The sequence below is a fragment of the Cydia amplana genome, chromosome 25, assembly GCF_948474715.1.
Source record: "Cydia amplana chromosome 25, ilCydAmpl1.1, whole genome shotgun sequence".
In the NCBI taxonomy this organism is placed as follows: Eukaryota; Metazoa; Arthropoda; class Insecta; order Lepidoptera; family Tortricidae; genus Cydia; species Cydia amplana.
The window spans coordinates 8,789,750-8,802,235 of NC_086093.1; the positions used below are offsets into that span (position 1 = coordinate 8,789,750).

The 12,486-nt window shown below is 41.6% G+C and overlaps 1 protein-coding gene across 1 annotated transcript; it reads right to left on the reverse strand.

Moving 5' to 3' along the window:
• Positions 1 to 1,401: 1,401 nt before the first annotated feature.
• Positions 1,402 to 11,366, reverse strand: LOC134659482 (uncharacterized). Its single transcript, XM_063515126.1, has 7 exons — positions 11,076 to 11,366; positions 10,127 to 10,234; positions 9,212 to 9,592; positions 8,727 to 9,009; positions 7,885 to 8,058; positions 6,767 to 7,357; positions 1,402 to 1,571 (listed from the first exon to the last, which is right to left on the reverse strand). Exons 1-7 carry the CDS (start codon positions 11,355 to 11,357, stop codon positions 1,402 to 1,404), a joined length of 1,989 nt encoding a protein of 662 aa, XP_063371196.1. The 5' UTR covers positions 11,358 to 11,366.
• Positions 11,367 to 12,486: the final 1,120 nt, after the last annotated feature.

The window sequence follows — 12,486 nt, forward strand, 5'->3', positions numbered from 1 at the left end:
CAAATTCTATAAATAATTTATTTTGTAATACTATTTATATCCATACAATAAAATAGTAACTATAAGCCACCCACAAACTTAAGTACAAATATATCGTCATTAATTAAAATTTATATTGATGAAAGTGAAGCTTACCTATTAAAATGGGGTATTTATTTATTGACAAACATAATAATATAAAGCATTACAATTGTAAATTGGTAAAAAAAATGGTCCCTGGAGGAAAAGTGCCTTAAAAACCTTATGTTAGCTCATTTTACTTAAAGGAAACATTTTTTTTTTAAACAAAACTGTTATTACATTTATCGACCTAGCCCATAATTAAGCAAACTTTATACAATGGTTCGTAGGCGACGATGTCCACACATAAATAGATACATATACATCCATAACTCGGAAACAAATATCTGTGGCAAACACACAAATAAATGCCCTTAGGATTCGAACCCGGAGCGGAGATTATAAAAAATCGGTACCGCTTTTTTAAAAGCTAAAAATATGAAAATTGCTTCAAAAATGCGCTATTTTATTTTGAAGGGAATCCATCGGTTACTTTTTAGGGTATAAACGGGAGCTTATTAAAAAGACTCCGCTGTCCGTCTGTCCGTCCGTCTGTCTGTCACCAGGCTGTATCTCATGAACCGTGATAGCTAGGCAGTTGAAATTTTCACAGATGATGTACCTCTGTTGGCGCTTTAACAACAAATACTAAAAACAGAATATAATACATATTTAAGTGGGACTCCCATACAACAAACGTGATTTTTTTACGTAATGGTACGGAACCCTTCGTGCGCGAGTTCGACTCGCACATGGCCGGTTTTTTTGTTGTAATAACTTACAGCAAATGAAAATTCAAAAACATTAAATCCGCGGTCCCAAGAAAAGAACACCCACCTACGGGGCCTTAACCCTCAACTGCCTTGTCCCGTATCCGTCCCAGACAATTTGGACTGTAATGAACAGTTGAAAGGTTATTAATTGAATTGAATTAATTCAGTAGCAAATTTTGACAAGGGCGTTCGAGGGGTTAACCTTTTCGACGCCGTGTCAAACACAAAAGCTGTCACGCTGACGGCACGTCACCGAAGTGTCAAAACTGAAATTGAACTTTATGCATATGCACGTTGGGGGCTATTCATAAATTACGTCATTTCAAATTAGGGGGGGGAGGGGGCCTGGACATCGGATGATGGTAGCATGACGTGGGAGGAAACGGGGTCATTCGAAACATGATTTTTGGATGATTTTAGGGGGGGGGGGGTCAAAAATCGTCAAAAATAGATGACGTAATTTATGAACAGCCCCTAGGTCTATGTTGCTCTGTGGTCTGTGACCGATTAATCGGTCTTTGGCGTTGAACCTACGGTGCGGATATATCGGTCATTGGCGTCCAAAAGGTTAAAAGTCGGCCAAGCCCGCGATGTACCCGTCCAGTATGACCTCCCGGTTGGCCGGGTTATAGTTGGAACCGTAACGTTCCACGACCAATATGTTGCCAGTTTGGAAAACCTGCTCGAGCCCCGCGCTTACCATCGCCGCCTGCGCCGCATTGTAATTATAAGTCCGGCCTAGAAATAATAGTTATTTGGGGCATTATCTATGAAAAGGGACCTTATTGTCGCTGGCGCTTACGCCGCACAGCGTCGCGCGGCATTGTATTTGTATCGGAGCATCGTTAATAATGGCGTAAGCGCCATCGACAATAGGGTCCCTTTTCATAGATAACGTCACATTTGTTTTACAAGGGGGCAAAGTTGTTGTTTAACCGCTCCTGCTAATATTGATACCCGAGCACGCGAAAGATTCCAAAATTGAACCACGAACGTAGCGAGTGGTTCGAAAAATGGATAAAACAAAATACAAAATTGAACCAAATTTGCCCCCGAGTGATATACACAATTTTTCACCACACCAACCCGAAGAAAATATTAACTGTAAGATACCAAACAAAATCAATTCCAAATGAATGTTATGTTATTAATTTAAATATTTATCTTTCCTAATCATCATTTAAAAGTCGATTCTACCAGCAAACATAAGAAAACAACTCAAAATTCGCATTTGATTACTTTGCCTCACATGTGAATAAAATGCAAATTTCCTATCCGGTTTTGAACAATCAAGAGAGCCTTTACCAGTTGGTGTGGTGAAAATAAATATTTTTACGCAAAACTAAGTCTCACAGTAAGTTCAATAAGGCCTGTGTTGTGGGACCGTAGACAACGATATATATATGGTAAGACGTGTGCCTCTGGTCGTTGAGGTCGGACGTCATATGACGTCCAGATTAACCTTTTCGACGCCGTGTCAAACACAAAAGCTGTCACGCTGACGCCACGTCACCGAAGTGTCAAAACTGAAATTGAACTTTATGCATATGCACGTAGGTCTATATTGCTCTGTGGTCTGTGACCGATTAATCTTTGGCGTTGAACCTACGGTGCGGATATATCGGTCATTGGCGCCCAAAAGGTTAACTTTAACCGCCAGACGGCGAAGGAATATGCCGTGCTTCCGACGCCAGGCGATCGCAATTATTAAAGCGAAATTGAACTTTACGGAGTCCCGCGTAAATCCCTATTACATTGGCGTAGTTGTCCGCTGTAGCTGTAGCTGTGGCGTCCGTGGCAAGACTTTTCGATGACGGCCACAGCCGACTGTGGCGGTCAAAAGGTTAAACGTCAGCCAGGCCCGCGACGAATCCGTTAAGGACCACCTCCCGGTTGCCCGGGTTGTAGTTGGAGCCGTAGCGCTGGACAACCAACAGGCTGGGCGGGTTGCGGAATACTTGCTCGAGGCTCGCGCGCACCAGGAGCGCCTGGGCTGTATTGTAATCGTAATCCGCGCCTACAAATAAATAGCATAGGGCTCATTTAAGCATGTGCCAGACGGCAGACAACCACAGTTTCTGCAAGATGACCTTGGTAGAAAAACAGTGGTTTTAACAATGATATTATATAAACATAGATAGGTTATACTCATACTTGAGGAGCACAAAAAATACTTCCATATTTATTTCTGTGCCTACGAACAAATCTGTTATTTTTTTCATTCCACCCATCTTTGTCACACTCGTTGTTAAACATAAGGTCGTCTTTTTCTCTTTCGGTGTGCGGGAGCTCGTTAGCACGTGCACATTTCTCGCTTGTCCAGCCGCGTCTAAAGGCAACTTGTCCAATTTGTCACAAGGTAAGCGCTTCAATTTTGGAACGCCTATAACCTATCTTGAGTTATAAATCATTGGGTTTTAAGCCGTGTAGCAAGTGGTTGAAACCAAATTCTGCATGACCTTTAAACGCCCTTGGTAGACAGGCGTGCTCTGGAAGTCTGGACAACCATGAAGTTTTGGGCTTGTTGTAAACCATGTAGACAGCCGCGCTTCTACCTCGCTTCTACCAAGGTCATCTTGCAGAAATGTGGTTGTCTGCCGTCTGGCACATGCGATGCGAGAACTCGCATGCGAGTTTCATTACATTGCGGGTTTTGATCGGTAGGTTTAATATGGACGTAACCAACAGTCCGCAATGTAACTAAAATAGCATGCGAGTTCGCGCGCAGTCTAAATCAGCCCTAAGGGACACTGGGAAAACTTGTTCTTAAAGGGGAGACTTGGTCACTTAAATGAATACCTTAAATCACTAATAAGGTCTATGTGGCTAATTCCGTCATAGGAACTATTCCGGCCATTAGCGTTTTTCTCGAATTTAACGAACAAAATGAATAAATTCATCGACAAAGTAGCGATTGCTTTTAGTTTCAGCAATCAAAAGCCAATGGGTTTTTTCCTACGATTGAAAATATACGCTCCGTGGACGGAATAGTCCCTATGACGGAATTAACCACATTGACCTTAAATGAAAAATAACTGTACTAAAGGAACCAATCGCTATAATGTTTGATTTTGACAAGTGACCCTGCCTATGAAGCCGACGGTCCCGGGTTCGAATCCCGGTAAGGGCATTTATTTGTGTGACGTCACCGATATTTGTCTCTCAGTCATGGTTGTTTTCTATGTATTTTTTAAGTATTTATATATATTATATACAGGGTGTCCCAAGAAGTAGTGATATACTGAAGCTGGGAGGTAGAGGACCTAGAGGGCTATCTGAATCACCCCCATGTATGTTCCGCGATTTTTCGTATTTTCGGAGTTATGATTTTTTTTTTTTTTTTTCACCTATCGCCGAGTACGATGAGATTTTTATTTACGGTGACGTGAATTATTGCGGTAGATGCTTGATTTTTTTTGTGTGCTAAGCTGATAGATAGGCCAATTTAGTATGGTAACATTTACTATCGTTAGATCTTTGAATGGAATTTAAAAAAAATTTAATGCCAAGAAAGATAAAATTACCCAGTATGTTCACAACTTCAAGAGCGCTTAAAAAAATTAAATCACATAAAAATAAATTACCGTTTGACTTTTAAAAACTTGCTCTATCTATCAGGTAGCTACCCTGAAAATTTCATTTTATTATTCATAAGGCTTCAATCAAAAAATTTAAATCTAAATGTGGTAAGTGCAAAATTTTAATTTACATGATGATTAATGCAAGCAAAGCAAAACCTTTCTAAATAAATTTCGTTCTAAATCACGCACTGGCCATCAATAGAAAAAGAACAAAAAACAAAAGACGGTTGACGCATGAGAAAATTTTCACGAATTTCACGTTGTTTGGTCATCGTTGTTATTTTTCAATAATTTAAAAATTGTGTTTTAATACTGCTAATTGTTCGTTTCCCTAATCATTTTGGCTATTCATATGGACTTTGACTTGCATTACGATTTGGATTAGTGTTATTACCTGGAATCGACGACTTGGCATTATTTAACTGGACTTGAGTTTGCGTGTAAGTGATCATGTTTACTTCACGTGACTACGCAGAAATGCATTACTATTACGGTTATGCTAGGGGGAATGCGGCGGAAGCTTCAAGGCTGTACCGGGAACATGTGGAACGAAGAGGCGGGCCTCAACCTGAAACGTTTCCTGACTATCGCATGATCTTAAGAGTACATAATGCGTATTTGGAAGGTCACATACCGGGTACCAGATCAGGCCGTATGGTCACTATGCCGGATCCTGATGTAGTAGATGCAGTTGTTGAAGAAGTAGAAAGAGACCCGTCGACCAGTGTGAGAGTTATGGAACGTCGTACCGGACTTTCTAAATCTCAGGTACACCGTACACTACAGAGCGTAGGATATCATCCGTTTCACATTAGAAAAGTGCAACAGTTGAAACCGGAAGATTACAATCGGCGAATTGAATTCTGTCAGGAAATGCTGAGGAGACAAGCTGAAAACGAATTTTTTTTTAACCAAATCTTGTGGACGGATGAATCCCACTTTAGACGAAATGGGATTTTTAATATGCACAATTCTCACTCATGGGCAATTGAAAATCCGAATTCAAAAAGGGAATCGACATTCCAAGAACACTTTAGTGTTAACCTTTGGACTGGCATACTTAACGGTCAGCTAATCGGGCCCTTTCAGCTGCCAGACCGCTTGGGCGGCAATCACTTTTTAAATTTTCTACGCGTCGATCTACCCCCGCTGTTAGAAGATGTGGACTTTGAGACACGCAGAAGCATAGTACTGCAGTGTGATGGTGCACCATGCCATTTTGCCTTGGACGTGAGAAACTATTTAAATCAAAGATACCCTGAAAGATGGATTGGTCGTTGCGGCCGGGGTGACGCCTGCCTTATAGCCTGGCCTCCACGGTCCCCCGACCTAAACCCCATTGATTTTTTTGTATGGGGATACTACAAAGACCTCGTCTACTCGAGAGAATGCCGCAATTTGGACGAGTTAACCCGGAAATTGAGAGTAGCAGAAGAAACCATTAAAATAATAGAATTGCATTCAGACGTTTAAAAGACAATTTTTTCCGGCGATGTCGCACTTGCATTGAGCAACAGGGGGGCCATTTTGAAAATTTCTTGTGATTAAACACCTTGTAATTGGTTTTGCTTTGCTTGCATTAATCATCATGTAAATTAAAATTTTGCACCACCACATACCACATTTAGATTTAAATTTTTTGATTGAAGCCTTATGAATAATAAAATGAAATTTTCAGGGTAGCTACCTGATAGATAGAGCAAGTTTTTAAAAGCCAAACGGTAATTTTTTTTATGCGATTTTATTTTTTTAAGCGCCCTTGAAGTTGTGAACATACTGGGTAATTTTATCTTTCTTGGCATTAAATTTTTTTTAAATTCCATTCAAAGATCTAACGATAGTAAATGTTACCATACTAAATTGGCCTATCTATCAGCTTAGCACACAAAAAAAAATCAAGCATCTACCGCAATAATTCACGTCACCGTAAATAAAAATCTCATCGTACTCGGCGATAGGTGAAAAATTAAAAAAAAAATCATAACTCCGAAAATACGAAAAATCGTGGAACATACATGGGGGTGATTCAGATAGCCCTCTATTAGGTCCTCTACCTCCCAGCTTCAGTATATCACTACTTCTTGGGACACCCTGTATGTCGTTGTCTGAGTACCCACAACACATGTCGTCTTGAGCTTACCGTGGGGCTTAGTCAATTTGTGTAAACATTTCCTATAATATTTTTTTATTTTTATTAACAGCTGCTCAAGCAGATCTTGTCAGTAGAAAAAGGCGGCAAATTTGAAAAATGTAGGCGTGAAGGGATATCGTCCCATAGAAAATTTGAATTTCGCGCCTTTTTCTACTGACAAGATTTGCTTGACCATTTATATGATTTATATTTATAATTACCTTCCTTGTTCTTCACGTAATAGCTGATATCCATCTGCGGATCATTCGGCACTCGCGGCTGCTCCTTTCTAGAATACTTTATAGATCTCTTCGTTTTCTTAAACTTCAACAGTTTTACCTCTGTTTTCGGCTTATGCAATTTCTCTATAAACTTTTTCAAACCTTTAGCCTCTTTTTCGTCTTTTTTAATGTGCATTTCTATTTTATGTTTCACGTAACTGGCAATCGGAAATGGGTCTGGTTTGACATGTTTCGCTTTCTTTTTAACAACAAACCTCTTCCTTCTTATTGAATTTGGCGCGTTTTCTTTGTTTGTATTCACATGTGACATTTCAGAGTTGTCTTTTTCTGTATTTGCGTGTGACGTTTCTGAGCTGTGTTTTTCTTCTTGGTTCGAGCCGGTCCACGCTTTGTATTTAGCGAAGTATTGTATGAAGTTTTCTAAAGGGTCTCCTTGAACTGATCTCTTGTGTTTTTTTGCTGGTCGCTGCGGGAGCGAGAGAGGCATATCGTCGTCTGTGAATACTTGCTCCGAATATGTGTATTCTTCGGTTTCTGATGCGGATGGCTTCAAATCCGGCATTTGTTGGACTGTAAAAATACGTTTATTTAATTTAAATTGCTTTATTAAAAGCTCAAATGGGGTTAGTAACTGAACATTAATAGCCATAACCCATTACCGCACCGTTCCAGGTCACGGTGCGCCGCACCCATAAGTGATAGCGAGAAAGAAATAACTGTTTCTCGCTCTCACTTATGGGTGCGGCGCACAAAGAGTAAAGTAAATATGCGGCGCACCAAGGCCGCGGTGCGGTGCGATAGTGTGTTACGACTTTAAATAAAGCGGCCCAGTATGAGGTTCGGTCTAAATAACCCTAGTGTTTGTGCTTGTTTGAAAAAACATCTTATATAAACCATAAACAGGAATGGACCCAAAATAGAACCTTGTGGCACTCCTAATTGGACTACAGCTCCGCTAGACTGGGTTTTACTTACAACAACTGTTTGTGTTCTATTGTTAAGATAAGAAGACAATAAAGTTTAGGGCATTTTCTGACAGACCATAGTGTTCTAATTTCAAAATGAGCGTTCCATGATCAACACAATCAAATGCATACCTGTTGTCATCCCCATAGCTCGCAGAGTCTCCAGGTTAGGCGGGGAAGACCCGCTGGGGAAGGCACACCGCTCCGTTGCTGTTCCATTGGTGCCTCGGAGACAGGTCGTGAGGAACTGCAGGTCCGCGTTGGAGATGAGCGTGGGGATCATGCGCGGACTCGATGGCGGCCGAGCTGCGGAAAATATAAGCTTAGAAATAATCTTAAAAAAAAATAACCGACTTCTCTAACTACTATCGCCAGAACTCAAGCTTGACAAAAATGTGGCTTAAAAACATAACGAAGAGGACAAATCGCCAAATTTCGACTCTCTCGTTTGCGGTAGACCCTTAGATTGTGACTTATTTTGGGAGTGGCGCCCCCTACGCAGACGTTCGCGTAATATTCCCTATTGTTGGGCAATACACTCTTCGTCAGTCGCGACACATGTGACATCTAGTGTCGAGTGGCAGTACTGATAGTTCCGCTACATTGACGATAGATGTAGACTACGAAATAGTCGTTTTGGTAACAAAACAAATGTGTGGAGTGAGCACTCTATGTCTTCTTAATTCTCTTTGGTGAAACGTTAAAGGTAGATTTGTCTCTCCAGAGTATACCTACCCAAGAACGCCAATAAAAAGCGTAACTTTATAATCTTTAGTGTAAGGCCTGAGTGGACGCTCGAGTTGGGCGTGCAGCGGGGCGGGGCGTGCGGCGTGCATGTTAAACAAATGCAAGCGTATAATAGCGGCCTTAGTGCACGCTGCTCACATCACGCGTGAGCCCGACGCCACGCTGCACGCCCCGCCGAACGCTCCGTTTCGAGCGTCTACTCAGGCCTTACACTTATATGGACCTACCGGTCGATGGTTCCACAAAATCCCGTCCCGTAGGATCATAACCAGTCAGATGCGCCAGCCTGTCTAAGAACCAAGCCAGCCTCAGCACCAGCGTGTCATCATCATGCGCATGGTCACTATCGTGGGCCTTATCATGCCCATGGTCACTATAGTGGGCTATATTATGCCCATGGTCACTATCGTGGGCCTTCTCGTGCCCGTGCCCGTAGCTTGGCTCGGGGCCGAGGATACCGTTCTCGTGGCCGTCGCTTTCGTGGGCATCGAGATTGTGGTCGTGGTGGTGCTGAAATAATATAAAGTATAGTTGGTCAAACCAATTTGTCACCCGGTGTAAGAACCCGGAAAACTATACTCATCCTTTTCTTTTAGGTGTTCAATCAAGAGAGCCTTTACCAGCTATTGTGGTGAAAACTTATTATTGCGTTCTTCTTTTGTCCATGAGTGTAGTTGGGTGTTTTTTCTGTTATCTTGAAAAGTTTTCTTACCTCGCTATATTTATCCGCGTACAACTTATCCTGTAGCTCGCTAGCGGCCCACACTGCGAGCTCAGCGAGCCGCCTCACATGCTCGCTCGCCAAATCCGCTCTCACGCAGCTCCTAAACTCCTCGCTCATATTGAACATCGTGTAATTCGGCGCCATTGCCAGGAAGTTCGTGAAGTTCATGTTCATTTGGGTCACTGTGGTTAAGTTAGTTGGTATTGGGAGACCGTACGTGGAGAACGGGAGGAGGATGTTCAGGATAGCTGCTTGGATGAGACTGGGTTTGGTTGGGTTGGTGAGAGGGTTCGCGGGGTTGGTCAGGAAGTAGTAGAGGGCGTTGTTTGATTCGTTTTGATTGGAGTACCGACGTAGTTGGACAACGTTCTGGAAATAGAGTGAAAAGCTGGCAGTTGTTACTGGTATCAAGTTTTAAGTATAGGTATATTTACCAGTCGCTAGTGGGTCAAAAAAAGAATAAATCAGAAAGCATTTATTTCGTTAAATAGTACAACATCACTCATAGTTGGTATACGAGTACACCTAAATCTTCCCCAAGAATCGGGAATATGTGAAAACCGCATGAAAATCCGTTCAATAGTTTTTAAGTTTTTCAGGAACACAAACAGACAGAGCTATTCTACTTATCTTATTGTTTTCGGGGGCCCTTGCGGATACACTTCGTCTTCGACCCATAGGGATCTTTTGTGCAATTACCCCCTAGAGAATTAAGATCCGTCAACTACTCAAGAGCTTTTCCCACCATATCCATGTGTCGGATGATGGAGCTCATGGGTAGCGTTTTAAAGTCCTTTGGTTCCAGATATCCTGCTCCAAAGTCCTTCATTCTTTGTCTGGCGAGGGCGTGACATTCACACATTAAGTGTTTCACTGTCTCTTCCTCTTAGCTATTCTACTTACAACAGTCATGTTTTGCCCGCGGCAGGACTCCAGGCGCTGCAGGTACGCCTCGATGGAGCGCCGCAGACCGTCCAGGTACGCGCTGCCGTTTTGTACCGCCTCATGCACCTGCAAAAGTTGCCACACCAACTATCATGGTCGCATTTTTAACACCTGTCATGCCATGCGTCACTTTCGCATTTACATATTTGTTAGAACGTGACAGCTATGGTGACAAATGATAAACAGCCGGCCATCTTAGCCCTACGACCGATGTTGAATGTTTTGAATGTTGACATTAGCGGATTAAATTAATGTCGCTGATTGGTAGTTATTGACATTATATGCATTTCATCTACACCTAGCTGTGTACTATTAGTGTAACAGAGATGACTATTATTTCGTTGACCAGTTTTGATTATGACAGGCTCCGTTATTTAAATGTTTTATTAGATGACAAGGTTAAAGCGTTTTTTGTTTAGGTTTAAAGATTACTAACTACGAAATAACCTAATTTCCGAAACTTAATTATGAAATCGCGTGTTAAAAGGTTCTTAAAATAGGAAGGTACATTAAATAAATTACTTATTAAAGGGCGGATTATTACGCAATGAAGGCTATTTAGCGGGAAGTAATTTTTCAATTAAACACTTTAGGTGGTGACAGACAGACGGACAGTGGAGTCTTAGTAATTAGGGTCCCGTTTTTACCCCTTGGGTACGGAACCCTAAAAATGTGCATTGTTAATGCATAAGTTTCCAATGGGGTCAACTGTCAAAAGTTATTATAGATGGCGCCAGCATAGGTAATTAGGTATCTCCTGTTTCTAGTTTTGTTCTTGGGATTTGGCTTAAAGGGCTACCCATCCGGGCCCTAAAGAAAAAAAAGAATTTATTCGTAGGATTGACAGGTAAAATAAAACCTATATGTGAATTTAGGTTAGGTTTAGGTTTAGTGAAAATATGTTTACCTTGTGTTCCATATATCCATTGTACTTGTAATCATCAGCGTAATGGTTCTTATACTTCTCGTAATCAAAATGCAAGCTTTTTGTATGTATATTATCATATACAACTTGCTGTGGCCGCTGTGCCTGCTGCATTTTCCATATGTCTTGTCTCTCTCGCTCTTGCATATTTTTTTCAAAAAAATACCTCCTCACTTGCGGCAAATCTATGGTCCATGACACAGTCTCCTCGAACGCGAGGAAAAAAGTGCAAAAACCGAACGCGACTTTCACGGCTGTCAACATTTTGAGCGGGAAAAACTTTTTTAATTTCATGCACACTCCAAGGCGTTCAAAAAGTATTAGAACGTGGTTTAAAAATTTAGGTTATGTTTTAAGAATGGTGTTTTAAGCTTGAAACGCGTTAATTTTCGCAGACGAAGGCAGACAACTGGTGGGAAATTGGCCGACAATGATCGATTTTTACGTAATTGCGCGTTTCCCGCGCTCATTGTTTGACGTTAGTGTTGCCTGCCTTGTGAAATATCTGTATTTCTGTCATTTGCTAGAATTAGGTAGGGAGTGTGACATTAAATTGTAGAAATTAAATAAAATGGAGGTAAAAAAAATCGATACTAAATTGTTGCCATGTTTAAGCATTTTATGTCAAAAATGTGACAGTTACGTAGAAAGTGGCGCCCTCAATAATTTTCTACAATTTCTTGTCGGACTATACTAGGGCGTAGCACGCCGAATGCTCCGGCACGTATGACGCGGCTCTCGCGGCCATACACTGTCGCGGCGTATTTACTTAACCATATCCGCGAAAATCGAAGCTCGCAAATTGCAGCCATCTCTCTCTGTCTCTCTAATTACGCCTTCTTTGGAGTAAAAGAGAAAGATCCCCGCAATTTGCGAATTTCAGTTTTCGCGGTAGCCCCTCAGGATTGGCAACGCGTATGAGACATGTGAACACTATTAGAGTGAATTCCAGACCGATACGACCTTCAAACCTTCAAGAAAAAAGCGTAGCGTGCTTGACCAGCTACTTATACACCTTAACTTTCGAGTTCACCACAATATATTTTTTACGCTTTATTTTTTGTTATTGACACGCGTTTTAAAGTTTTGAACTGGCGACACACCGGAGGATGGGCGTCCGCCGGCGTTTCCTCGCGCGCACACGCAATATTTGAGCTATCGCGGCTGTCTAAATATTATGTGGGCGCCCTTGGGTCGAAGATAAACATAATTAGGTATTACATGTTTATTTACCTACTTGTCTTGAACCTAGCACTCGCGGTCCTTTTTGCAGTCTACACAATAGTAGTCTTTAGTACCTAGTACCTACTCTTAGTTCAGTACGGTTACCATCAGTTTATCACTGACATAAACGCCGTCGAGAACGTAATTTACTTTCTATACATCTCGCTCG

Coding starts and splice junctions, on each gene's coding strand:
- LOC134659482 (XM_063515126.1), bottom strand. CDS start 11,357: ATGTTGACAGCCGTGAAAGTCGCGTTCGGTTTTTGCACTTTTTTCCTC. Junction 10,235..11,075: donor ATGGATATATGGAACACAAG/GTAAACATATTT, acceptor CAACTTTTGCAG/GTGCATGAGGCGGTACAAAA. Junction 1,572..6,766: donor TTACGTGAAGAACAAGGAAG/GTAATTATAAAT, acceptor TATTATTTCTAG/GCCGGACTTATAATTACAAT.